General features: G+C 35.4%; 5 protein-coding genes and 1 long non-coding RNA gene across 11 annotated transcripts; 3 read left to right on the forward strand and 3 right to left on the reverse strand.

The window, feature by feature from the left end:
• The first annotated feature begins 3,219 nt into the window (after positions 1–3,219).
• Positions 3,220–6,562, forward strand: LOC113054374 (mitochondrial uncoupling protein 2-like). Of its 4 annotated transcripts, XM_026219893.1 has the most exons (6): positions 3,225–3,452; positions 3,709–3,845; positions 3,939–4,128; positions 4,321–4,528; positions 4,607–4,804; positions 5,328–6,560. In XM_026219893.1, the coding sequence occupies exons 3-6, from the start codon at positions 4,003–4,005 to the stop codon at positions 5,444–5,446; spliced, it is 651 nt and encodes a 216-aa protein (XP_026075678.1). In that variant the 5' UTR covers positions 3,225–3,452; positions 3,709–3,845; positions 3,939–4,002; the 3' UTR covers positions 5,447–6,560. The 4 variants fall into 4 exon arrangements, with proteins under 4 accessions (XP_026075680.1, XP_026075681.1, XP_026075678.1 ...); XM_026219895.1 differs by having other exon boundaries at positions 3,220–3,452; positions 3,709–4,128; positions 5,328–6,562; XM_026219896.1 differs by lacking the exon at positions 3,709–3,845 and having other exon boundaries at positions 3,221–3,452; positions 5,328–6,562.
• Positions 6,563–7,151: 589 nt separating this feature from the next.
• LOC113054371 (mitochondrial uncoupling protein 2-like) lies at positions 7,152–10,067 on the forward strand. The gene is made up of 8 exons (XM_026219890.1): positions 7,152–7,295; positions 7,418–7,552; positions 7,941–8,158; positions 8,511–8,724; positions 8,813–9,007; positions 9,341–9,442; positions 9,525–9,705; positions 9,788–10,067. Exons 3-8 carry the CDS (start codon positions 8,033–8,035, stop codon positions 9,900–9,902), a joined length of 933 nt encoding a protein of 310 aa, XP_026075675.1. The 5' UTR covers positions 7,152–7,295; positions 7,418–7,552; positions 7,941–8,032; the 3' UTR covers positions 9,903–10,067.
• A 140-nt stretch (positions 10,068–10,207) lies between these two features.
• LOC113054377 (uncharacterized) lies at positions 10,208–12,098 on the reverse strand. The gene is made up of 3 exons (XR_003277371.1): positions 11,834–12,098; positions 11,150–11,307; positions 10,208–11,069 (listed from the first exon to the last, which is right to left on the reverse strand). It is a non-coding gene; the product is annotated as an uncharacterized LOC113054377 (long non-coding RNA).
• Positions 12,099–13,894: 1,796 nt separating this feature from the next.
• Positions 13,895–17,304, reverse strand: mrpl48 (mitochondrial ribosomal protein L48). Of its 2 annotated transcripts, none has more exons than XM_026219891.1 (8): positions 17,199–17,304; positions 15,307–15,359; positions 15,106–15,137; positions 14,920–15,002; positions 14,660–14,829; positions 14,398–14,500; positions 14,190–14,279; positions 13,895–14,062 (listed from the first exon to the last, which is right to left on the reverse strand). In XM_026219891.1, exons 1-8 carry the CDS (start codon positions 17,277–17,279, stop codon positions 13,985–13,987), a joined length of 690 nt encoding a protein of 229 aa, XP_026075676.1. In that variant the 5' UTR covers positions 17,280–17,304; the 3' UTR covers positions 13,895–13,984. The 2 variants fall into 2 exon arrangements, with proteins under 2 accessions (XP_026075676.1, XP_026075677.1); XM_026219892.1 differs by lacking the exon at positions 17,199–17,304 and adding an exon at positions 15,533–15,692.
• LOC113054375 (ras-related protein Rab-6A-like) lies at positions 16,484–22,954 on the forward strand. Of its 2 annotated transcripts, none has more exons than XM_026219899.1 (8): positions 16,484–16,728; positions 17,935–17,993; positions 18,150–18,203; positions 19,122–19,227; positions 20,293–20,404; positions 21,034–21,127; positions 21,370–21,436; positions 21,581–22,954. In XM_026219899.1, exons 1-8 carry the CDS (start codon positions 16,659–16,661, stop codon positions 21,643–21,645), a joined length of 627 nt encoding a protein of 208 aa, XP_026075684.1. In that variant the 5' UTR covers positions 16,484–16,658; the 3' UTR covers positions 21,646–22,954. The 2 variants fall into 2 exon arrangements, with proteins under 2 accessions (XP_026075684.1, XP_026075683.1); XM_026219898.1 differs by lacking the exon at positions 19,122–19,227 and adding an exon at positions 19,383–19,488.
• Positions 22,955–23,354: 400 nt separating this feature from the next.
• LOC113054376 (pleckstrin homology domain-containing family B member 1-like) lies at positions 23,355–27,007 on the reverse strand. The gene is made up of 6 exons (XM_026219900.1): positions 26,308–27,007; positions 25,183–25,335; positions 24,985–25,087; positions 24,859–24,898; positions 24,655–24,748; positions 23,355–23,930 (listed from the first exon to the last, which is right to left on the reverse strand). The coding sequence occupies exons 1-6, from the start codon at positions 26,342–26,344 to the stop codon at positions 23,794–23,796; spliced, it is 564 nt and encodes a 187-aa protein (XP_026075685.1). The 5' UTR covers positions 26,345–27,007; the 3' UTR covers positions 23,355–23,793.
• Between the last annotated feature and the right edge of the window lie 466 nt (positions 27,008–27,473).

Consider the following 27,473-nt stretch of genomic DNA (forward strand, 5'->3'; position numbering starts at 1 on the left):
AACATTGTAGATATTAAGTAAAAACGAGACAAACGAAAGAAAAACGCATTTGTGTCACTTCAACTCTTAGGGACTCTTAAGCTTTCCAGAGAAAGACAGAGAGAGAGAAGAAAGAGGACATGAAAGAAGTCCAGACAGGCAGAGTTGGAGAGCATTGTTAACATCTATCCTGTTATCTGAAAAAAATATAGTATAAATACTTTTCATATTGGTTTTTATATTTAAATATTGTAGTGAACACTGATCCTAAGGTCACTAACAAAAAAGTGTAGTCGTGTACGCTCAGTACATCAAGATAAGTTAATGAACTGTTAATGCCATAGGTTACCAGCAGAGGGCGCTGTCAGTAAATTTGATATTTGCACTGTATTTGTCTCACAAAGGCGTTCATATATATATATATATATATATATATATATATATATATATATATATATATATATATATATGAGAATATAATGTAGTTGATCAGACAGGACAGAAAATTGGCTGGTTTGGAGAGTATGTTCAGTCCTGGTTTAATTTGTTAAAACCTGAAAGATTAAGGAAGTCAGCAGATTTTCTGTTCAAGTCAGTTGAGATTTAGCATGAATTGTCAGCATACATTTCTACAGTCTCCTGAAATGTTTTGTAAAAAGAAAAAAGAAATGTTCATGCCACTGAGAATTATTACTATTGAACTTCTTGATCATTCACATATAATTACTTCTAATATTTGCTTAATAAATATTTCCTTGTATTTCACTACTTACAAAAGATACTTGTATTAACAACAGCTACATACAGAACTATTGCAATTCTGTGTTGTGGGAATGTTTTTATTTTTTATTTCAACATTTATGTCATGTTATGTAAAAAAAAAAAAATAACGTAAAAGGTGCTCATAGACCTAAAAATTCCCATTAACTGATAGTTGATTATAAAAAAGGGCATAAATGACTAGAACGAAACTTATTTCAATGCAGTCGGCCAGCTGACACAGCAATAGCCTGCGCAAAATGATGTGGCAATGTGGGAATGTGGGAAAGCCAAGAATGACAGGAGGAATTGAGAATGGCATTTTCTGAAATCAGCAGTCACGTTAATTTTCACCACCTCCGTACTGGTCAGGTTTTTAAATGCACTCCTCTTAGAACCCTAAGGAGGCCAAGAAAATCACTAGTGCTACATGACTCAGTTATCATGTAATATAAATTTGGCCTGAATTTTTTCAGTCTATTAAATAGAATATTTTATTATTGTGTTAACTGACTAAACTTTTGTACTTGTGCTTAGCTGCTTTAAAAAATAAATGTATTTGCATTCTACAATAAAATCAAGTAGCATTAAACAATAAATACAATTTATCAATTTGAACTGGCTACCAAAAGCTGCTTGCATAAAGTTCAAAGCTTTGATGTTTGCCTACAAAACTACCACTGGCTCTGCTCCCATTTACCACTGTCCTCATTTGTAAGTCACTTTGGATAAAAGCGTCTGCTAAATGAATAAATGTAAACGTAAATACACAGTTCATAATTAAGAAAATAGATGCATTTGGACATTTTATGGTTCTCAAACATACAACCTGATTTATTTATTTATTTATTTTTTATTTTTTTTAAGAAAATGTCATGTTGTGCATGAAACAAAAAATATACTGTTCCAAAACAATAAATAATCATATTTGGACACTCTATGGTTGTCAAAAATAGTGGAACTATGGTTAAAAGTCATTGCATGTGAAGTAAAAAAAAGATCAAGCTTGATGCTGTTTGATTCTATAATTTATCTGGCATTCAGACATTTTAAGTGTCTTAAATGTCCCAATACTTTTGGTGGGCAGTTGTATGATGAATGACCACATATGGAGTTTTGTTGAGATATTTGCATACCTTTACATAGACTGAGCATGACCTACTGACCTTTGCTTGAAAACAGGGAGGTATATTTTTAGATGTGCCTGTGCTTTCAGAGGAAATATTTATTCATACATAAAGCAGGTCTCAATGGCAGCTGTCTTTGGTAGACATAAATTTATGTCTGCGTCTGCGTCAGTCATTGATGTATCCACTTTCAGTAGCTGGCAGGGTGAGTGTGTGTCTAGCAGTACACGGGTGTTTGTTTACATCTTTTAGAGGCTGAATGATCACAGGGTACACTAAAGAAACTGATTCCAGCTGGAAGCAGACAGCAAAGGTAAGGCCTTAAGTTTACAATCAAACCATGGGGAAAATGTAAGGGATTCCAGTCTAGACACAAACAAATCTTGAAAATACAGAAGGTAAGAAAATAACATGGTTGTCCAATGAAGGTTTACAAAGGTGGAAATCAAAAGCTGCTATTGGCCAAACAGTGATGCAAACCCATTCCAGGAGCCTATAGGTCACTCATTCATACTAGTGGGTTTATGACGGTTGCAAACAGAAGCAGGTTGTTTATTTGAATGGTGCAATAGCTGCTGTGGCAGAAATATCATAATAACGCAGCGCAGTGTCCTGATCTCATGTACTTGCACAAACAGGTCTGTGAAGGATATTTTGCTTTTTTTTTCCTTCAGCTGATCTTCTTCTTTCTACAGCAGCTTCAAGATTGCAGGACTAGACAACAATTATTTCTCACCATTTATTGAAACATGATAATGCCACTGTTACGTAACTGCCATTTGGCCGTTTGTTCAAAGTCGCAGCCAAACGATAATGAGTGATCAGATCACCATGGACTATTTTCAGATTTATAATTTCCAGAGGTGTTTTGGGAAGCAGGGCAAAGGTGACAAAGCAACACATGACTGTGACACGTGTGTGTTTACGAACATCTATTTTTTTGAATAATAGCAAACAATAAAATTGAGAAAATGTATCCAAAATGATTTCTGTGACATTCATTGTATAATAAACTAAAATGTATAATTAACTAAATTAATTAAAATTAAATAAGCTGTAAACATTACAAAATTACATGTAGCCTGTGGATGTATGTGTGTGTGTATATATATATATATATATATATATATATATATATATATATATATATATATATATATATGTGTGTGTGTGTGTGTATTTATAAATAAATAACACACATACACTCACACACACACACACATATACACACATATATAGTTGATTCATAAAAAAAAATACATTTAAAAAATAGATAAATATATAATAATTTAATATATAATTTTTACTGATATGTGTATATATTTGATATGGAGGGCAGACAACAACCCTATCGGTGACAACTAGTAAACAAGTGTACATGTTCTTCGCCACACAAAGTTAAAATTAGACTCATTAGAGGAACACATGGGTCTGGCTTCAGCCGGCACATGCACCTATAAATTCAAGTTTGACAGAGCGGTTCCACTATACTTTGGTGGAAAACACACTGGATTACACCCTGGGTGAAAATAATTATTTTGCTTTCTGTCAGTACATTTTGGACTAACCATTTCATATTAGCAGAAGGTTGGTGAGCACACTGTATTTTATCGTATTTCAAACTATTTTGTATGCTGCTGATTTCTATGTTTCTGGGAACCCAGAGCTTAATTAATGAGACATACACTGTAATTTATTATGTTTCATACAGTATTGTACACAGGTTTTTTGTGTTTCTGGGTATCCACAGCTAAAGTTATGAGAAATGTTGATTTTACAGTCATGCTTTATCTATATCCACCAAATCACACGATTAGCATTGATCTTAAATGTTACTGTGTAGTGTTGCGCTGCTGGAATGCTGCTTTGGAACACTGAGCCACAATGTTCTATGGCCACAAGTGTTGAAACATTTAAAACAAAAGACAAGAGAGTTTTTCCTTTGGAAGAAACTTGATCTTGAATCAGCAGTCTGCTGAGGTAAATTGAATTAGTACATAAATACACTTATTAATTCTTGAATCCAAATGAAAATTATTAACCAGTTTTGGCCTGCTTCTTATTCTCCGTCAGGTGGGGAAACACAAGAATCTCTAGATAAAAATAAAGTAAGATCCTGTCAGAAGTACAGAAAAAAATGGTTGGAATCAAACCTAGCGACCTGCCACCAACTGCTGCGGTCAAGTTTTTTGGTGCTGGTGCGGCGGGATGTTTTGCTGATCTGGTCACTTTCCCCCTGGACACAGCAAAAGTGAGACTTCAGGTGAGGACTTTTAGAATAATACATCATTAGTAATATGTAAGCTAAGATATGGAAAAAGTTTTTCATGAAGAAAACATACTTTTTGAGCCCATTAAGGGTTGTTTGAATTGTGTTTGCATTGACTTTATGTGCCTGAAACAATCAAAAACAACACAAAAAGCACATTATGTTCTTTCATCTGTCTTATTTCAGATCCAGGGAGAATCTACAGCTGCCTCAGGATCAGCTGTGGTGAAATATCGAGGAGTATTTGGCACCATTTCCACTATGGTGCGTACAGAGGGTGCAAGGAGTCTTTATAATGGCCTGGTGGCAGGACTGCAACGACAAATGAGCTTTGCATCTGTTCGTATCGGTCTTTATGACTCAATGAAGCAATTCTACACCAGGGGCACTGAGAGTGAGTACTGTGGGTTGGAATAGAGATGGAAATGATAGTGCTGATACTGATGCTAACACTCTGATTTCTTCTTCTCAGACGCAAACATTGCGACTCGTCTACTGGCTGGCAGCACTACTGGAGCCATGGCTGTTGCATTGGCACAGCCCACAGATGTCGTAAAAGTGCGTTTCCAGGCTCAGGCACGTCAGTCTGATGGATTAAAGAGATACAACAGCACAATGGATGCTTATCGGACTATTGCACGTGATGAGGGTGTTCGGGGGCTCTGGAAGGGTGAGCAAGAGTTCTTAAAAGCATAGTTCACTCCCCACCCCCAAAAACAAAATTTTATCGTGATTTACACTCCATCATTTCATTCCAAACCTGTATGTCTTTCTTCTTCTTTGAAAAAGAAGAAATTTTCTTACTATGTATTTATGTTTATTTTTTATCCACACAATGTAAGTCATGGGGGGCTAAACCAATATTGTTAACTTAATCTAAAAATATACAGTTTTTGTTATTGAAATAAAGACTAAATACAATAAAATATGATATAAAAAATAAACCTATTTAAAATATTAATTAATACTAAAATAGCACTGTCCAAAGCAACAATGGACCCCACTGACTTTCATAGTATAGATAAAAATACACATACAAAATATCTTCTTTTTAGAAGAAATAAATGTTTTGGGAAAACATGAGAGTGAGTAAATGATTTTTCGGCACACAATCCCTTTAAATTCAACTTTCACATGCCAGTCACATGAGTTGTTCTGGTGGAGATAAAGATGTATTTTTTTCTCTATTTAAGGCTGCATGCCAAACAGGATCCTGCGCTTAGGCACCTGGAACATAGTGATGTTCGTTTCCTACGAGCAAATCAAGAGAGGTCTGACTAGAATTCAGTGCTCATGGGAGTCACCTTTCTGAACGGACATTGTCAGTATCTTCAGATGTTGATTAAACAGAGAGTGCAAATATAAGTCAAGTCCTTTGTTATGAGAACAAATGGATTCCCAGGTAAAGTCTTATCACTGAAAAAGGCAGCAGCTTTTTTGAGGCCAAAGGGCAAGCTCATCAAAAATGAAAGATGAGTTGCCAACAATCACAAGACGTATGGCTGAGAAAGCAAAATGCACATTTTTGTCTTAGTTTCATTGTCATTGGACACTGAGAGCAGAGGTATTATTAGAGGTATCCAATTGCCAGGATATATGTCCATTTTTTATGTATATACTTTTAAATATGTCAAGAAAACGGGTCCATGGCACTAATGAATTAATATATATTTATACTATAAACTGTACATTATTGGAAAAATAAAGCTTTTTATGATATATCTGTTTCTGTTAATGAGTTCTAAAGTGTTTTAAGTATCAAATCAGGTACATGCAACTCATTTAGATTATATGTGTTTGTCTCCCCTGAATCCTGTCTTTTAATCAATCAATGATCAAATCAACTGAGAGCCCAACACCCAGAAGGAAACTTAAAATCCAAATGGCTTTCACATGACAAAGGTTCAGAAAGCGCTCTCTTGCTTAGCCATAAAAGACAGGCAAACAAAAACTTTGTTAGACTGAAGCTGTGAAGTTTACTTGATGAAAAGAGGAAGTGAACGCCACATTAACAATAAGACAAATGCAAATCTGAGAAGTGTGAGCAACAAACAGCACTGACATGTTTCAGGATTCTCAGGAAGTGTGATAGAAGTGATGCCTGATGCTCTCTGAAGACTGTTGTGTGCATGTGACCCTTGAATTGACCTGGGACTCACACAATAATAAGCAGCAGTGTGTAGTTCATGAAGCATGTGTGTCATTGTGTGTTTTTAACCCACGTGTCTGGTGAACACAATTATTTTGTTTTGCCTTGAAGATGTACATTCTCCAGTAATGTTCTGTTTAATCTAAGAGAAACCTAAACAGCAGCCCTGTCTTTTTGATTTGGTGATGGGAAGTTTGGTGCAGGTATGTAGTTTAAATGCTTTTGGTTCTTGTAGGCTATCTGATGAAAAACAATAATACTCTCGTATTATATATATATATATATATCCATGTAAAAAAGGAAATCCAGGGAATGTGTCTTTAAAAGAGGGAGAACTGAAAGTCCTCTTTATGAATAACATATGTGCAACACATATCCTACTAATTCAGAATGACTCAGCATTTCAGTCAAATAGGGGAGACTGGGGCTAGTTGTCACACTTAATCCAACAAATATTTCAGAGAGCAGATTTCTGTTTGAAAAAGTCATATCAAAAGTCACACACAAAGTTTTGGCATGTTGTCATTATGACACAATTCAGATAATTTAAAACAGTAAAGAATCCTAAAACACAAAGCAATATAGGATACACCAAAAATATATTAATCGAATGCTTTACTGGTTTGATCAAGAGAAAATACAAAAACTGTGTAATAGTATTTTGACTCGAAACTTCATATGTAATTTTGCACCACTGTGTGAACGGTTAGCAGCATTTAATTTTTTTTACAGTATTTATTTCAAAAACCTAAACCAAATACAATAAAAGTAAAAATTTGTAAAAGGGTTTTATCAGTGAAGACAAAAGAGGCGTTACTTTAATCGCTGAATGACCCGTCACGCGTGTCACGTGACTCCTTCGAAGGCATTTAAAAGGGTCGGCGCACTAGGCGCAGCGTCCGGAACAGAACAGAGCACCTGCGCACTTTAACTCGCTGCTGTCTGAGGAAGTTATTTTTTTTTATACTCTTTACACTTTTATTCGTGGACACTTTATACATTCTTGTTTAAGGTTAGTATTGTCATTTTCAAATACTGCGAACAGACTTTCTCCGTAACTTGCGAATGGGTTATCTTTTATTATTTCAAGTGATGCTGATATGCATATAACACGGAAATATTCTTGTTTTTCAGACTTTGGAATATGTTTTTGATTTGTACGGGTTCTAAACATTTTTCTATGGAAGAACACGGCAACAAAATTCAAGTTGAAAGTCATTTCAACCAGAGAGATACTTTCAGAGAATCTTGAAGTTCTCATCCAAACCGGTTGGTAAAAAGTTTTCCAAAAACGTTTATTCATTTTTTTTTTTTTTTTAATAAGGTTAATACATCTTATGTAATATTATGCCAGCATTTCATAATCTCGCATTTTGTATGTATCCGCACTTCCTTTATTGAAGCTCTTTTGTGTGACATAAAGCCAACAAAGACGCCCCAGATGTAAACAGGATGATGACGTCAACCTATAGATTAGCATGAATATGTTTTTTTTTCTTCTGTTGACTGTCAGAGAGCCTTAGTTTGCACCTATATTAAGCACATCCATTGGCCCACCCCAAATGGCTTAAATTTGCACAATAAAACAGGTTTAAGGCTTTAAATAACATTTTTTAACCTTTAAAAGAAAGTAATCATCATGTCTTCCTAAATCCAGGTTAGGGTGGAGTTCACTCATCTTGTTCACTTCATTGATTTTCAACATTCCATTTCACCTTTACATTCCTGTGATTCCGACTGCAAAAAAACATGGTTGGATTCAGAGCTAGTGATGTGCCTCCTACAGCCACTGTGAAGTTTATTGGTGCAGGAACTGCAGCCTGCATTGCAGACCTCTTCACATTTCCACTGGACACAGCAAAAGTTAGACTTCAGGTGAGTCTATATCGTGTGTGTGTTTGTGTTTTTTTTTTGCTTGTGTGACAGCTGAGCCAGCGGTTGACTCTGGAGACAACAGATGCACGTGACAACTTGACCTAGATCAACTCGCAGCAGCAATAAACTAACTTTTTTTTATTTCAGGTAGACTGTTTCAAGTCACACCCATACTGACATCAGCTTTATCTATTTCTCTTGACTCTCTTTACACTAGCAACGTAAGCAGGTCCAGGCCTTGATGATTGTCCTTGCTGACCCAGGATCACTATGGACCCTTTTAAGCTGAAGATGCTGCTTCCCTTCCCCGTGATTCTGTAAAGTTTCTCCATCCACCTTTTGTTCTGTACAGATTCAGGGGGAGACCAAAAGTCCCGTGAACACAGGCCATGGTCCGGTGAAATATCGTGGAGTATTTGGCACGATCAGCACCATGGTGCGTGTTGAGGGGCCGCGCAGTCTCTATAGCGGGCTGGTTGCAGGACTGCAGCGTCAGATGAGCTTTGCCTCTGTACGCATTGGCCTCTACGATTCCGTCAAGCAGTTCTACACCAAAGGCTCAGATCGTAAGTTGTCAAACGCTTGTACGCAGGAATGATTGGAAACCATTCATGTAAGGCCTCTCTTATTAACACCATGCAATGCATTGCTTAGATGTTGGGATTGGCAGTCGACTGATGGCTGGCTGTACGACTGGAGCCATGGCAGTGGCTCTGGCCCAACCCACCGATGTGGTGAAGGTACGATTTCAGGCTCAAGTCAGCACCGGGGCCAGTAAACGTTACCATGGTACTATAAATGCATATCGGACCATTGCAAAGGAAGAGGGGTTTCGTGGTTTGTGGAAAGGTGAGTCTGGGCCAACTTGGGCCAATAATATTTAATGAAATCCACTGTAATTATTTAACTTTTATAATATGAACTTAATGATTATAATTAATTAATAATATAATTATTAATAATAATTATACATTTCTTGCTTTTATTTAGTTTATTATACATTAAAAGGTTTATTGTATTAAAATTTACTTAAACTGTCAATTCTTATTGAAATATTAATTTAGTTAGTTTCATTGGTGAATTTTAGTTTATAATTATAAATATTAGATTATAATTTCACAACCAAGTATTTAATAGTAATTACTATTTTGTTCTCTCCTTTCCAATTTAATCTTTTTATAGGAACTGGCCCAAACATCACCCGCAATGCCATTGTAAACTGTACTGAGCTGGTGACCTATGACCTTATCAAAGACGCACTTCTAAAATCACTGCTAATGAATGGTGAGATGAGCATGCAGAAAAAACGATTACAAACTTAAGTGTCAGAGTGGGACAAAAAATTTATAGAAGTTTTTCTTCACAGATGATCTTCCCTGCCATTTCACATCTGCATTCGGAGCTGGTTTCTGCACTACAGTTATTGCTTCTCCTGTTGATGTTGTGAAGACAAGATACATGAACTCCGCCCCGGGCCAGTACAGCAGTGCCCTCAACTGTGCTGTAGCCATGCTGACTAAAGAGGGACCAAAGGCTTTTTACAAGGGGTCCGTTCTCTTAACCCACTATAGCTTTACTTTTAATGATTTGAGGGTGAATGTAGAATTGACAAATGTTTGTTCTTTTTAGATTCATGCCATCGTTCCTGAGGCTGGGCTCCTGGAATGTGGTTATGTTTGTCACCTATGAACAGCTGAAACGGGCCATGATGGCAGCACGTCATAACTGGGTCACCCCTCTTTAAGCAGTGAATGCAGTTAGTTGAGCTTAGCTGGTGTGGTTCTGACTTTCTCTGTTTTTAGGTTTTCTGTAAGAATGGTTTACATCTATTAAAAATAATTAGATTTTGGCTTTTACTCTGTTCTTGTCTGTCTTGTGCCAATAAAATGAGGCTCTTAAAAAATGGCAATTTCAAACTAGAATTCTTTTGAGTTTCAAGTGTTTTAATTCCTATAATGACTTTTTTTTTTTTATTATTATTATTTTTTATTCATGACTGAATAGACTAAGATGCCTGGATGAGTTTTGATGAGAGAGCTTGTTTTAGAAGCGGTTTCTTTTCAGGTGAGCGCTTCTCTGGGAAATGTGTAATGAAGTGAATGATAAGGTCCCCTCTCTTGGATGGGTTGTTGACTAGTGGCATTCCCTCCCCGGTCACAACATTGGTGTACTTAGGGCTGTAGTGTAAAGAAGTTAAAATCATCTTGAATATGAAAACCACATTCAAAAGTTTGGAGTAACAAAACGTGTACTGACTTGTCTATTATCTGACCTGTGTAGGCTACAGAAAGAAATGGTTACTCACTGCACAATGTCATTGATGGGGATGTTGAGAAGCCTGCCATCTAGTGTCTTGACTTCTACTGAGAAACCAATCAAAGCCTGCAGAGTTGCCACAAATATAAATATACAAAATCCTATTATACTAAAATATAATTTCAAATAAACTTAAGCTTTTGTTTATTTTTAATATCATGTTGGTCTGATTAAAAAGCCTATCAAATATTCAACATGAAAACTAGACCAAAAAACAAAAACAAAATCATAATCTATTTATCTACAATATTCTACATGAAATACATTTTTTGCCGGTGCCGAAAACAATGTTTTTCACCTTCTCAAGGGAAATATGTGCTGTGTAGTACAGATTATCATTTTGGAGGACAAAGCATGGATGATGCTTTTGGCGTATGATAAAACAATATCTGCTGGGATGTTGTTTGGTCCCTGTGTAGAGAGAGGGAAAAAAAACATACAACACTCTGTGATGACCAAGATCAATTTACAAACACATTGAAATAAAATTGTGAATTGGAAATGTGATCCGTGTCCCTTCATTCCATCCTGCTTTTACAGTGAAGGTTAAAATCCTGTCCCTGATGCTGGATGTGTGTCCATCTTCATTCATGACCTGTATCAGACACATCTCTTCTGAAATTAATTTCTCATGAGTCATTTGATGTAATTTATACCCCTTTATGCTAAACTTACCCTACGGGATATCTTAATTTTTTTAGTGCATCCATAATAAAGGTCCTCCAAGGCAAGGTGAAGGTCTCTCTCAATTGGTGGATCCTGCAGATTTTCTTTTTGCCCACGCAAGCTCTTAAAAGCTGCGTTGTCCTCACTGCCATCATTGGTGAAGAAGTCTATAATAGATATTACTTATCAGAACAAAGCAAAAAAAACACCTAAATATGATGTCTGGCTCACCAGGAAACATGGAAATGAGGGGCTGAACTGTGAGACATGTGTAGGTCTGGTGCTGTTTTCTTTAACACCACTGTACAGTGATAAAATGAGATAGTAATACTATGCTGCTTTTATCCAAGTATATATACAAAATAATGAAAAATATATTCACATGGTACCTCCAGGAATACTATCACAGCAAACGTTAGTATTTTAGTTTTATTTTGGAGAACCAAATCATAATCTTTAATGAACATTAACACACTTTAAGAGAAGAGCGTTCTTTAACTGCTATTGTTATTTTGTATTTTTATTTTTGCCAGAACGTTCTAGGAACCAAAAGCCGTTGGGACACATTATTAGCGTTGTAATATCAAACCGTTTATACAAAGTATTTTAAAACATATTCCAGCGCTGTTGTAAGGTTGTTTTTGTGTTATATTTTATGTTAATATTCTAGGTTTTGTCTTCTTGTGCACTTACGGTCGCTCAGTACGTCAAACGCCTCCGCGAGCAGAGAGAAGAGCTCGGCGGCGCGCGCGTGACTGCTGCTGCGCGGATGAGCTTCAGCGCGAGCCGCCGGTAGCGGATACAAAGATAAAACGTCCTCTAAAAAGATGGTAAACCATATAATTTTCTGATTTTAATGCAGTATATATAAATAATAATACTTAGAACTCTCGGGTAATGCAGTCTTTTATAAAACAGCTGCTGAATAATTTTATAAAATTGAGAATATTATGATACTGCCAACCAGGGCCGTGCACAGACCTTGTGAGGGGCATGTGCTGAAACTGAAAAAGGGCACCCCCTCCCTTTTTTTATATCAATTATATATATTCTCTTTTTTAGCTATTCTGTTTGGTTTCATAAGCTAATTTGTATTATTTGGTTAACATTTTTATGAATGATATTGAGAAGAGGGGAAGGTGAGCAATGAGTCAAGTATTTTGGACTAACTTTTTTGAAATATAATTTAAGTAATTATGTCCAACACTACGGTACAACTCAATTCCAGATTATAAGAAACTATAGCCATACCGTTACTATAACATAGCTATCCAACATGTTTCCTGGCAAAAATTTGATACTGTGGTGGACCAGGGATGTTGGTTTCTTGAAGGTCTCCTATTCACTACACTTTCCCTAAAATAAGCCAGCAATGAAAAAATAAATAAAAATAGTGTGAAAAGTACAGTTGCAGTGAAAAGCATTTCTGAAGGATCACGTGACACTGAAGAGTACTAACTGCAGTAATGATGCTGAAAATTCAGCTTTGATCACAAAAATAAATTACATTTTAAAATATATTCAAATAGAAAACAGTTATTTAAAATTGTAAAAATATTACACTACATTACTGTTTTTGCTGTATTTTGGATCAAATAAACGAAGCCTTGGAATGAATCATGAATTACATTCTGCATGATAAAATATAAAGATTTCACAGTGATCTTCTGTATTTTTTTTTTTGTTACTACTACATTACTGTAGTAAAACCATGTTTTACTACTTTTTATACAGAGAGTATACGGAGAGTATACCATAACATGATTATCCTAAATGTTAAAAAATTAACTGTATCAGCAATCATAAATCAAAGAAGAAATTTCTTAGAAATATAGTTATCTAGGTGACGAGGATCACTCGCTGCTTTGTGTAAGTTCCAGTTCGAAACAGCGCGGGGGCGCACCTGTTATGATTTTCCGATGGTAAAAACAAAGTATATGTTGTTGTTATCAATATATCGTTTTTGACCAGCGAATGCGTGTAAATGTTATTTATTTTTTTTGTCCGTCATTAAAACGGCGACGGCGCCTGCCGCTGCGGGCATCCCATTACATTTTCATCTACAGGTGACAAACTAGTTTTTTTAGCTATATAGACGGAGCGCTCAGTTTTTCCTGTGGTAAAATGCATTTGGCCAAAATCGCATTTTATAAAAGATGAAATGCTACTATATGCCCAGGCTATTTAAGTGTTGGCTATGTATTGGCTATGACTAGATGGCAAATGCTAGCCCTCTCTCTCAGGCGACGTCCCACATGTCTCAGTCAGTCAGACAGACATCCAATAAATAAAATATGAGCCTTTATAGACATAGTGTTTAGTAGTACTTATTCAAAAAACAAAATATTTATTTACCCTTCGCAAAACTGTTCAGCTCAGCTGTTGTCTACTGTGAGGCTGCTGTGGAACTTCAGTTGATTCAATGAATATAGAGGGGGCGGAGTTATCAGCTTACTGACAGCTTGAGGATCGAATTAGATTTACACAAGCTCGTTTTAAGAACTTTCATTTGCTAAATATTTGTAAAACAAACATACAGACGTAAATGGTGACCAATAGCATTAAAAAAAAAAAAAAAAAAAAAAACACCAAAAAAAGGGCACTTCGGAGTGTAAGGGCAAAAAGGGCATGTGCTCTGCACAGGTTGAGCCCTACCTGTGCACGTGCCTGCTGCCAACAACATTACAGCACACTGAGAGAGAGGATGGATTTCAACGCTCCTCAAATTCCAAATTAAAGCCAAAAATGCATAAATATGGAAAACATTTCATGGGATGAGTTTATTGCTTCACAGATTAATTACAGCATAAATGGGATAGAAAATGAAAAACATTTTTAAATGTGTTAATTATTAATTTTTGCGAGAAGCCCCTCAAGCTCAGGTCTTGTTTTGAACCGGGCTTGATAATCTGCTTCTGTGTGCTGAAAAACAAACAAAATAAAAAACACATTAAGCCTTACAGTTACATAGGAGTGTCAGACGCAGCCAGACAAGATTTTAAGTAAATATAAGAACAGTGTCAATATGTGTAAGGTGTAATTGTCTGACCTGCTTCAGACAAAGTCGCACCCCCTCAGGCTGGTTCTTCAGAATGACTTCCATAAATATGGGAAAAAGTGTCGCCTTCATTTCACTGATCTAAAAACAAACCACCAATAAATTGGTTATAGCTACAGGCACCTATATTAATAATTACATTTAGTCAAATAATGTCGTAACTTAGTCATATGACTAAACACAAGCTCAAAGCATTCACCTGAACAATACGCTCATGGGTTTTCAGGACCGCATCTACATACATCTTAGTGCCTTGCTCCTGCATCACCATGACCTCTGTGGTTTTCGTAGGCAGGGCACAACTTTAAAACATAAAATGAGAGCTCATTATTTTCACCACAACCTAATAATAGTTATTAGGATGTAAAATAACATATATTTGAAAATACATTAACTTGAATATTTTTTGGTTTGGGTGCATATTTTCAAAAAAACAAAACAAAAAAAACACTTTATCCCACCTTTCATCGACTCTGATGTCCAAATGATTGCAGAGATTGTGGATATATTGGGAATAGTGTTCCACTAGAGTCATGTCATAACCGGAAACACACACATTAAACACACCAAACTCTGTTGCTGTCGCAGCTTTTATCTGCTTCGCTTGAACTTTCTCCTTCTTCTTCTTTGGCTGAATAGTAACAATAATTAATTTCAAACATGTTATTAACTGGTAATAAAAACATTTTACACAGATGATGGACAAAACCTTAGGTCTTACCAATGCTTTTGGAAGAAGATGTCTGTATCTTCCAATACCATGTGTGGGCATTGATCTATAATGTCTGTTAGTCAGCAAAACACCTAGTTAGACACAAAAACATAATTTGCTTACTGTCAGTTACTTATATTTGTATACACATACATATGTGAAAACGAAACATAATAACAGAAGTAATGCTCTTACCCAATGGCATTTGTTTAGTTAACACTTGACTTCTGTGACATTAGAGCAAAAATAATGATCAGCTTTAAAGATAACCTTTATATATATATATATATATATATATATATATATATATATATATATATATATATATATATATATATATATATATATATATATCGAAGATGAGGCATCTAACGTGAACAATAAAAAGCCACTTACTGAAGCGATGATGCTGCACAAACCAGCGCCCGTGTGTTCTGAAGCAATAAAACCTGAAGCAAAAGAATACCACACACAAAAAATTATGATTGGAAATACAATAAATGTTTTCTTTTAATTAAAAAAAAACACTGGTTTGCTCTTTCTCTACGACCTTGGCTCATATCAACAGCATAAACCACTGCAATACACAAACAACTGAGATGCCATGCTCTAAATACTGCACCTTGTTCAGTAAAGTGTTCATTGTTTCACGCTAATATTTTGATTCAGTGGTAGTTTAAAGACAAATAGCCAAAATCCGTGAAGGGTTTCGAGAGGCGCATGTACTTGCACTGCGACTGATCTTCTTCACGGGTTTCAGCAGGTGAATAGCCGGACGCGCATTGCTGCCACCTGCTGGAGCAGAAGCGTCTCTTTTGCGGTTGAAATCGGTATTATTTATTTGACTAAGATATTAAGTTACTATTCCGCTTAGAGAAAAAAATAATGTTGAAATATTAGTAAAAAAAAATAAAAAATACACAAAATCTAGGTTATATAGATTAAATAATTCCTGACACTATCTAGGTTATATAGATTAAATAATTCCTGACACAGAAAGCAAGCATGCGTGTAATTTATCCTCTCTTAACATATAATTGTATCATATTTTAAAATTGGCAGCGACAGAGTGATTAAATCCTGACTCCCACTCTGCTCAGTTCAAGGGTTAACGGAACGCGATGATGCAGGGCAGTCACGTGGATAGAGACGTGGCGTGGCACTTACAAAGCTCAACCTAACTTGTTTGGCGCCCCGCCTTGTTTCCATATATAGACAACAATCCGCCCACTCGGTCCAGTACATACACAAATAATTTCATTTCCACAAACAAATACGTTTTAAGAACGCAAAAAACATCACATATGAATATGGATACGAATGAATCAGTTCAGCGAGCCTGTTAAATGTACGTTTTATAACGTAAAGACATCACAGGAAATGTATTGTATCAAAATATACAGAAATATCAGGAGCATAAATTAAATGATAGTGGTATTGAGAAAATACATGAATAGTTTCAGTGTGATCTTATTAATTATCCACTACTGTGTCATTCATTTGGCAAGAATGATGTGTTGAATGGACGGATGCCTTCGTATTCCCTCAAACGCTATAGGCTGAGCTCAGCTGTCAAACACACCTCTGACTATCATGTTAGGTTGCAGCGCAGAACTGGGCCCGCAGAGAGTCTAACTGAAAAGAATTAGAGCAACTGGGATACTAGCGGATTTATTTTCTTCTTTAGAACATTTTGATAGTTATAGCAACACATTCACACCCACACTGGGCCCAGCGGAACTGGCAGCATGTCTGCAACAGGAGATTTCGGCAACCCGCTCCGCAAATTCAAGCTGGTATTTCTGGGAGAACAGAGCGGTGAGTGTCGAACCGAACCGAACCTAGCCGAGCCGAACCGAACCTACTGGTCCTGTTTCTTATATGTGTGTGCATTTATTTTATTGCAACGTATAACGTTATGTGTTTTTGTGTTGGAATGTGTTCATATTTGTTGTACATTTGATAATATGCTTACAATTGTACTGAAACATGTCAAAAAACAACTTGTGATATCATTTTAAATCTTAACTATCATAAATCAGCCAAGGTTTTTCATTGAAATTCCATAAATATTGGCTGTTACCATAAAGTCTGGTCTTGAACTGCACTTCACATTCTTTTCATAGAATATTTTTGTCTGTCGCCTGTGTAAATATGATATCCACATCTCTGACCCTGTGTTTTGCTGACATGCTGAAATGTTCTGGATCTTCTTACTATTGAACACACGCATTTCAAAGGTCGGGAAAACTTACATGTCTTCATAAGATAAAAACACCAACACTTACTAATTGATACCACTGAAGTCTCAGTTTGATGATCCGTTCCTCTTTCTGACATATCTGACACAGGTGGCCTGTCAATCTCATTTCGAGCTAGTGAAAAACTTCCCTGGTCCCAGAATTCAACAGCAAGTCAGGACTGGGTTCTATGTAAATTAGCTATCAGCATAAACCATAAGATCACGTGGCAGTATTTTGTTTTAAACTCTAATAAGACTAAACCTGAAAAAAATAGCTTGGACTTTTGCTGGATGTCAAAAAATTTGAATAGTAAAAACAAAACAAAAAAACATTGCAAATATTCAAACCGTTTGCATATATTTACATAAATACTAATGCATGTGTTTATTTCACATGCAGTTTTCGGTTAATCTATTGCAATTGCCCTGCATGTCATGTGAGAAGAATCTGATGTGAATCTGAAATGAATTTGGACAAATTTGTGCATTCATTTGTGCATTCAAGACCTTTGTTCAGTGATTTTTTTGTTTTTAAAGTTATGCGTCTGAAATTAAATCTATCAGCATGTCAGTTTCAAATGTGAGGTGTATCAAAGGATGAACTTACATGAAATGGACATTTAATTTGTGTAACTGGTTGGATCTTTTTCTTCTAGGAAAATGTATTGGCAATAAAAGTAATCATTGATGCAGAAATGTCTCTGAAAAAAAGTTGGAAGGTCACAACTTCACAAGAATGTAATGTTGATAGTAACTATTTAATTCTTGATTTCATTTTGCAGTGGGAAAGACATCGTTGATCACCAGATTTATGTATGACAGTTTTGATAATACCTACCAGGTGAGTGAAGATTTTTCTGACTCTGCAACTTTAAACAGTGTTCTGATTTGTTTGGATGTTTCTAATCAGATGCGTGGATTAGTGTATTTTATCCCGTTTTAATGTATGTGTATAATGTGTATTTTTAAAGTTTTGTTTCCTTGTTTTTCTTTTCAGGCCACAATAGGAATCGATTTCTTGTCGAAAACAATGTATCTTGAGGACAGAACAGTAAGTACTTTATTTTTTTATTCCTAACAGTAAATGCACATGCCTTTCAGTGTTTTAAAGATATTACATCTCTAGAAATATAAGTTCTGTAAAATAATTTCACCAATGTTTAAATGTCTGGGATGCTACTGATTGACGACTGAGGGAGAGAATTATTTTTATGACTGCACAATAGTTCATTTTTAAAAAAAAATTAAAGGCATTTAACATATTGATTTTAATCAAACTGCAATGTTTTAATGCTGTTGTAAGAACAATATTGTTACATTGTTTAGTGTTGTTTTTTTATTTTTTATTTTATTAAAGTAATAATTTTAGCATGAACTTTGTTGCTGATAACCTGAACATAACCTTTGGTGATGATATGGTGTTAAATAAATGATTGAATGAATAAATAAACACTTATTGTAATGCATTCTACTTTACATCTACTTTTAGTAAACTATCACTATTATTATAGAAAATAATTTAAATTGATTTGACACATTAACGTTTGGTTCTTCTTATGACATGTTAGTTTTATTTTCTTTGTTGAACATTAATTTGAACACTTATATTGTGATGTGTCTGTAAACTGCACCACGAGAAACTCCTGTGCCTTCTTCCCCCCGCTGTGTCTCTTTTGCTCTCTTTCTCTAGTTATTTGTTCATATGTGTGTGTTTCCTTCTGTAAAGAATTGTTCTTTTTGATGGGTTTTGAGCTGGAAACTACTCTGAAGATCTGCAGGCTTGATGGCATAACACAACCCTAACCCTTACCATAACCCTTGAGATGTTTCAGTCCACTTTGCTTTTCTTTTATTTCTTACATTTCATTCAACTCCTTTTTTATCTATTGTTTTTCCTTTGAATGTTTCATTTTCCCCCTTTTTTCCTTTATTCTCCTTCTTTTCGTTTGTTTGTTCTCCATTCACACAGATCAGGCTGCAGCTTTGGGACACAGCAGGACAGGAGCGTTTCCGTAGTCTCATTCCCAGTTACATCAGAGACTCTGCTGCTGCTGTTGTAGTTTACGACATCACAAGTAGGTATCTGAGACCCGCTGTGCATCCAGTTCCCCTCCTCTTACCTCTTCCTCTTCCCCTTTCTCCCCCACTCTCTCTCTCTCTCTCTCTCTCTCTCTCTCTCTCTGTCTCTCTCTCTCTATGCTGGATCTCTGGTGCTAAAATATTTGGCCAGGTGCGGCTGCAGCTTTGGGACACAGCAGGACAGGAGCGCTTCCGCAGTCTGATTCCCAGCTATATCCGGGACTCTACTGTTGCCGTGGTAGTCTATGACATCACAAGTGAGTGTGGATCCTCGGCAGGAAAACTTAAGGAAGAGGAAAGCTGTCTGTCATCTCAACGCAGTCTCTTTCTGTTTCACATCCTTTGTGTTTCTATGTGATTTCATTCTCTTTATCTTCTTTTTTGTAACTTTTTTTTTTTCGTTTTGTAATTGCAATTCAGTGCACCTTTTCAGTAGGCACCTTTTTTATATTCACATTTAAAGGTTAACAGTTTCACACTTTCCTGTTGCTGCTAATGAAACAATATAAACCGCTAAGTAATGCCATTTAGAAAATGTATCAGTGTACAGTTTAATGGGGAATAAAAATATAAATAACTAGTACATTTTTGGCAGTTGTGGCCAAAAGTAAATTTTAAATCCACAACGCTCAAAAGTAAGTCCCTAATAACATTTTCACTTCTTCAACCATTGCTTTTTAAACCATTATTTTAAGCAACGCATTTTTATATTTGCTAAAAACATATTTTTTGTCAAATATATTTTGGTCATATAAAAATATTTGAATTATTTATAAAAAAGAATATGCATTCTTTGACCATTTTACAAATTGATGAAATGTAGTTGATGTAAATGAAATATTATTTTATCTATTTCTTTTCAGATTAACTCTTTCTGCAGACTAAGTTCCTGTGACGCATTCATGAGAATGGACACTTCCAGCTATTTACCTCCCACTTTTCTTTCCTCTTATTTTATCCCTTCCTGTTGTGTCTCCCTGTGATTGATCCTGGGATTCCCTATAGACCCCCTGAGGCTCATCTTGATTATTAACCCAGTGTTTCTGAAATCCCCCCGACAGATGTCAACTCATTCCAGCAGACCACTAAATGGATCGATGATGTCCGAACAGAACGGGGAGGTGATGTCATAATCATGCTGGTGGGAAACAAAACAGACCTTGCAGATAAAAGGTATGTGTAAATGGTTGTTTGGTCATGATAAATTATTATTATTATTATTATTATTATTATAATTATTTTATTATTATTTTATTCCAGGGTGCATTAAATTGATAAAGAGTAATTTATTTTATTTTTATTCCAAATAAAGTCTGTCCTTTTGAACTTTATATTCAAGAACCAAAGAATCCTGGGAAAAAAATCATCATGGTTTCATGCAAAAAAAACTTTTTCAACATTCATAATATTGTTTGCTTGAGGAGCAAATCAGCAAATTAGAATGATTTCTGAAATGATCATGTAACACTGAAGACTGAATGAATGGCTGCTGAAAATTCAGCTTTGCCATCTCAGGAATTAATTACATTTTAAAATAGATTACTATAGAAATCAGTGATTTTTAAATTGTAGTAATTTTTTACAATATTACTGTTTTTACTGCACTTATGATTAAATAAATGCAGCCTTGTTGAGAATAACAGACTAAAAATTTACTAAACAGAAATGCATATGTTGACAAAAGCACCTTTTTTTAAAAATGAAACAAACTAGTACTAATATTCTATAAATCTGATCAAAATAGCAAAATATCGGAAGTAGGCACATCTTAATGATTACATGTGTTTTGGGGATAATTTCAGGCAAGTTTCTATTGAGGAAGGAGAGAGGAAAGCCAAAGAACTGAATGTAATGTTTATTGAAACTAGCGCTAAAGCCGGATACAACGTCAAACAGGTGAGTGTGGCCGAGATTTGACTTAAATCAAAAGTAGAAATATGTGCTTTAATGATTTATTAAATTCTATTATTTAAAAACAGCATTACTGAACACTACACTCATTATCAGTGTCTTCAGAAGATGACCTCCAGATGATTAAATATTCAACTTATCTGAATGCAAACAACCCCACACACTGCTTGTTTTTTCTGATCCCGGTGTGAGAGTTTAATAATGGGGCTTGTGTTTGTCTCGTCTAGCTTTTCCGGCGTGTAGCAGCAGCTCTTCCTGGTATGGAGAGCACACAAGACAAGAGCAGAGAAGACAGTATCCTACACAAATATGTGCATAAACTTACATATGTACACACATGCATCACTTGTTTTAGTACATAATTGTCCATCTGTATACTTTTGCAGTGTAAACACATCACGAAAACTTTGTATATTTCCTTAATTCTTTTTCCTTCAGTGATTGACATAAAATTGGAAAAGCCGCCAGAGCAGCCGGTCAGCGAAGGCGGCTGTTCATGCTGAGGATTTATTCTACATATCTGTTCCGTGTCTCTTATTGACGCTCTTTCAGACGCTCTTAGTTGTACTCAGCATCTCTCTGGATATTCTGCAGAAGCTCCGCCCACCTGGAGGGAGTAGAACACTACCTGTCCGTCACCCTCGTTACCGTGGTTACCACTGGCCCACTCAAATGACTTTAAATTCGAAAGCACAATGTTTAGGTGTTTGCTGTTGCTTTTCTATTATTTGTTTCTGTTAATTGTTACACCTTTTGTGGTGATTTGGTTTTTCACTCTTTTAAAACACTTTTTATAAAGTGTTGTTTTTGTCCACGTTTCGTTTTATGTGAAATAATACTTATATTACTGTAACAATGACGTGAATAGGAACAAAACAAGATAAATAAATGAAATTACAGAACTAATGTGAGAAGGATACCTATATTTGATTATGCAAGGACTTGTTAAATATTGTCCAGATTCACGGTGCAGAGATGGCAGAAATGTTTGCTAGTGTTTTTGGAAATATCCAAGTGTAGGTCTCATCATATGTGGCTATGGGGCGTTACATCTGTGACGTTGCTAATGACTTCTTCATAAGAAAGAAAGAAAAGTGTAAAAACAAATGTTTTTGGAATTTTGGAGGAACAAGTGCTGCTTTTAGCTCAGACAACTCTCAAACATTGCAGGGTTTTTTTTTTCTCACTCCTTAGGTGCCATTTATTTTTTTGTTTTTTTCCTTGTTATTTTGAGCATTAGAAAGCCAATAGCTTAGTCAAAGAGAACTACATTTATTGCAAAGAAATATCATGTATATTAAGGGAAGTATCAGATCAAGTTTAACAGATAATATGCAGACATTGCCTTTGATGGTTTGTTTTATGGGGCTTCCATGTTTTTTTTTTTTTTAAGCATTGTAAAGTTTTAATTATTGTAATAATAACACACTAGATATGGTTTGATTTGTTAAATCAAGCATGAACCCTAATATTTATTTATGTCTTTTTGTTTTTAAACACTGTTTGTTTTGTCAAAATTTGTAGATGGAGGCATTTAGATATTCTGGTCTAAGCACCTGACACAATTTTTTTTTTTTTTTTTTTTAATGTATAGTGGTAAATTTGTCCCCATACTTATCTAAATGTTTTATGATATAGTGCATTTTGTGTATTTTGTTTGGTTGTTTTCTTAAAATGGTCTCATTCATTTCAAATGGATTTTAACCTGTTTCATCTGGCAACACTGCTTGACACCAATGCTCATTATTTGCACTGAATAAAATTATCACAATCTTGAGGCATCCTTAATAAAAAATCTTGCATTTAACAGTGTTTTTTTGTTTTGTTTTGTTTATTTTTTCTTGATGACATTAAATATGCAAGAGTTTTAATTGTTAACACAAACATTTAAATGCCATCTAATATAATTCTGTATGTAATAGAAGTCTTTTATTTTGCACAACAATATTAAGTTTATAATTTTTTTTTTTTAAAGTTTATAACTTATACTGGCAAGGTAGCATAGTAGTGCGTACACAGGCCAAATGCAAATACTGTTCTGCCTGCCTCTAGTGGTCAGTCATGAGAACTGATTTCATAATCAGGCCTTCATTACTGAAGTATTTTTAAAAGCTTGATCAACATATTCAGCTTTTGTTGGCTACTTCAGCATCGTATTCTTTTGTAAGAAGAGTTTTGCAAGATTCGCATTAGAAGCGCATTCAACAGTCTCATGCTATGGAACATAATGAATTTGGGGTTTAGTGTTTTAGAGTTAAAAAAATCTTGGAACTTTTTATAAATACTGATAGGAGAACTTGTGTCTTGAGAAAAAGAACAAAAAAAATGACAAAACCCTGAGCAAGTTTGCAAAGCTCTACATGTACAATATACACAAAGCAGAATCATCACCGCAAGAAAAAAACAGTCATTAGCTGTGCATAATTATTATTTAGTTTTATATAGATATTCAAAAGAACTGTAAACAATGAAAAAAGAAGAATCCCTCCTTTACACACTGATTAACCACTTAATGCCCACTGAGGTTAAAAAGACTGCAGCTATTCTCATATTTACATATTCATATGCAGGAACAGGAGCATTTGCTATGGCTGAGCATTATGGACGGCTTCCAGTCGGTTCTCTCAGTCTGCTGGAGGTCTGACTGGTCCTCAGCAGAACCAGAAGGGCATCCATAAAAGAGAACGCATTGCTGCACCTGCAGCCATTCCAGCCAGGAGGCCCAAAGCAATCTGCTCTCCAAAATTGTCGTAACAAGTGTCTCTGTGTACCCAGACATGCTGAGTCCCTGCATGGAAGCACAGTTCATCCCTGGTTAAATGTTTCTTTGTTTATGAAACAGCTTCTACAGTGGGAATCAATAAGACCACTGAAAATCAAGGAGTTCAAATTTAAGTTCAAAGTGGTAATAAACTGTTACATTTAAAACAAACCAAAAATACATGTAAAAGATTCCGAACAGTTACTTGCCCAGCAATAGATGCTCTGCAGTAAATGGGTGCCGTCAAAATGAGAGTCCAAACAGCTGATCAAAACATCACAATAAACAACAGGTAATCCACATGACTCCATGTTTTTTGTATATTTCATTACTGATTCACAAGAGATTACTTTTTATTAGCTGTTTGGACTCATTCTGATGGCACCCATTCACTGCAGAGGATCCATTGGTGAGCACTGAGCAATTGATGTAATGCTAAATTTCTCCAAATCAGTTAGGTTGAAAAAACAAACTCATCTAATGTATATATTTGATATCTTGAGGGTGAGTACATTTGCAGAATTTTTTTTTTTTTTTTTTGATGAACTATTCCTTTAATTTTCCTATTTTTCTCACTTAAATAATTTTAGCTTTAAAGTAGCAGTAAAGTGTGCTGTAAGGAAATGAATGAAATAATCATAAAATGGTGTAATTAAAACAATGTATTGTATCAATGTATAGAGAAACACAAATTGGCAATAGCACTTTCTCTGTGCTTTCTGCAGAATGAATGATGTGTTTGTATAATTACCTCCACTACCTGGACTTGGCATGATGTACACTGCATTATGACTGTCAACTGAAACGGTTTGGTATGTATCATCATAGGGATTGTATGTGAAAACCTATGAGAGTAAAAAAAAAAAAAAAATTTGTAAAAAATTATTTTTATAAAAAAAACAAATAATAATTACAATAAACAGAAAACCATCCTGAATGTAAAAGATAAACTCACAGGATTTCTTTTCGCTTCCATGAGTGTGAGTTTCCAGGCCCTGAAAAGTAACAGAACTGAAATGAATTTGCGACGAAAGGGCTTCATATGTTGTGGGAGGGGTTAAGCTAAAATGTCAAGACTTACAGTGCCTCATCTTCACTGTTGGCACACAGGATCAGCATATTACCACGCCTCAGATAAACAACCAGCAGATTCTCTCTGGGGTGACTCTCAGGTGGACATACATCTGCTCATTAAAACATTGTTAACATATTTCATACCATGCACATGTACTTTCTCCACGACCGAATAATTTGAAATGTTGAAAAAGTTCCTTCCTACTTGGACACTCCAGTCCAGACTTCACATTCACACAGGTGGCCTTCAGATTCACTTTGGTCTCGTAGTCTCTTCTGGACTCAGTTTTGTAGAAAACAAAGCTCCCATCTATCCACAGGTCACACCAGTTCAACTTCCAGCGCTTGAGGATTGAAGCTGTGAAAAGTTTCAATAAAATATTAATAAAAATCCATAATATGACTGAATACGTCTTCATTTCCACAGTCTTTTAGGACAGGCAATACATATAAAGAAGCAAACTACTTTTCCAAAATCCTTTTATAATCGATTCTTAGATACTAAGCGGTTGGGAACTGACAGTCACATCACCAAACTAATACTCATCCCCGAAGAGCCTTACAAGCTAGCTAGAACCTGAAAATTTGATTCATCCCTGTGAAGCATTTGGTGAAAAGATCTTTACGAGTATTACAAATAAAACTTTGAATCATTCAATCAATATGTCCGTTCAATATCTCTGAGTCATTCACCTCCAAAACACCAAGACAGCACTAATACAGATTAAAATAACAATTAAAGTTTAAAACATGTATTTGATACGACAGGATTAGACTATTATTAGACTAACAAAGAACAGACCTAAATTTATTTGTCATTCATGATTATTTTCTTTTCTGTTTATTTTAAGAAGACAATTAGCTTGGAATCGACTCCTGGTGTTGATTGGTTTCCTAATTCTATTCCAAACGTTATAAAATCGAACAACCCACTTTATTTGCAAGGCATGATGTTATTTTGGGAGAGTATTCATATTCAATTTTTTTTTCTTTTTTATGTAACCCTATCGGCATCTATAATGCTTTAAAAGTAACAGGTTGGAGTCTCTCTAGGTTAGCACAAAACAACCTGGGGTCCTAAACTAACAGCTACTGTACTGTACTGTAACACTGACCGTAAGAGGATTACTACAAACAGTGTCAGGACCCGAGTGTCATTACAAACCTTCTGGAGCACTCTTTGAAATATATAATTTCAAATAAGATATCTATATCTTCCTCTTTCATCTTTCAGTGCTAAAATTTGAACTACTTCTAATTTTCAGAGATACCTTGAGAAGATTAGGAAACACTTTAAATAAACATATATAAATGAGAATCATGTACTTACACTGTCTCCAGAGCCAGCCAGATTTGAGCAGAGCCATCGGGCCTGATCTGTCAACTGCTACAGGAACAACAGCTATACTCCTAGTGCTGTTGTGCTTGTTTGATATGCCTGTTTGTTTGTGAGCGATGACTGACTGTAGACAGTCGAAAGGGGTTTTGTAGTGCTGGAATAGTTTGATGACTCTTCCTCTAATCCTTTTAACAGGCCAAAGTGAAGCTTCGCTTGACCAGTAATCTCAGATTACAGCACCATGCGAGTTTGTAGCCTACTGGTTGTACGTGGAATATTAAAATTCTTTCCTGTGTTTCTCAATCTCTACTTCATGTTATTGTGTATTACTGTGTTTAATCAGTTTAGCCTGTTAACAGTCTTCTTGCTCAGATTGAATGCTAAATAGGCATACTGAAGCACACTCATCTGAATCACACTAACATTAGCTCTAAAATGCACCTGTTGCACTTTTTAGATTTGAATTAAGATTAATGTCTTCATGAACATAATTCCTGTCTGGAAAAGTCGCAACAAAGACGTTCTAAAAATGTATGTGGATAGGCATACAGTAGCACATCATGCTCACATGCACACCTTTATCTCATCTTTGGCTACATCCATCATAAACAGAGTAATTGTAGTAGTCAAATCAAGCCACTTATCTGTTTTTAACCGAAGCTGTGAGAGCTGTAATTAGTAACTAAGTCATCACTGCATGGCACTGCCATTTTTCTGAATCAGGAATTACCCTTAATCTGTAGTAAACACTCCTAGGTGTGTTCATTTTACTGGTTTTAAAAGTGTCAACCTTTTCACGAACAGCTAGTAACACATTTAGTACCAGTGTACTTCTAGAAATGTATTTATTGCAATGCATGACCATAACATGTATGAAAAATAATGATACAATAATACAATAAACAAGAATAAATATTATATATTATTTTAATGTTATAAACACATAATGCAATATTACTACTACCACTGCTTATTATTATTATTTACAAATATATATTATTATTTCTGATATTGGATTTAAATTTGATTGGGTGAGTGTCCCACTTTGTTATTACATACACCCACCGCTAGATGGCCTCATTTCCCAAACATTATGTGACGAACGCTTTTTTTTGTGTGTGTGTGTGTGTGTGTGTGATTATTTTACGATGATGAAG

Source organism: Carassius auratus, chromosome 35 (genome assembly GCF_003368295.1).
Source record: "Carassius auratus strain Wakin chromosome 35, ASM336829v1, whole genome shotgun sequence".
Classification (NCBI taxonomy): domain Eukaryota; kingdom Metazoa; phylum Chordata; class Actinopteri; order Cypriniformes; family Cyprinidae; genus Carassius; species Carassius auratus.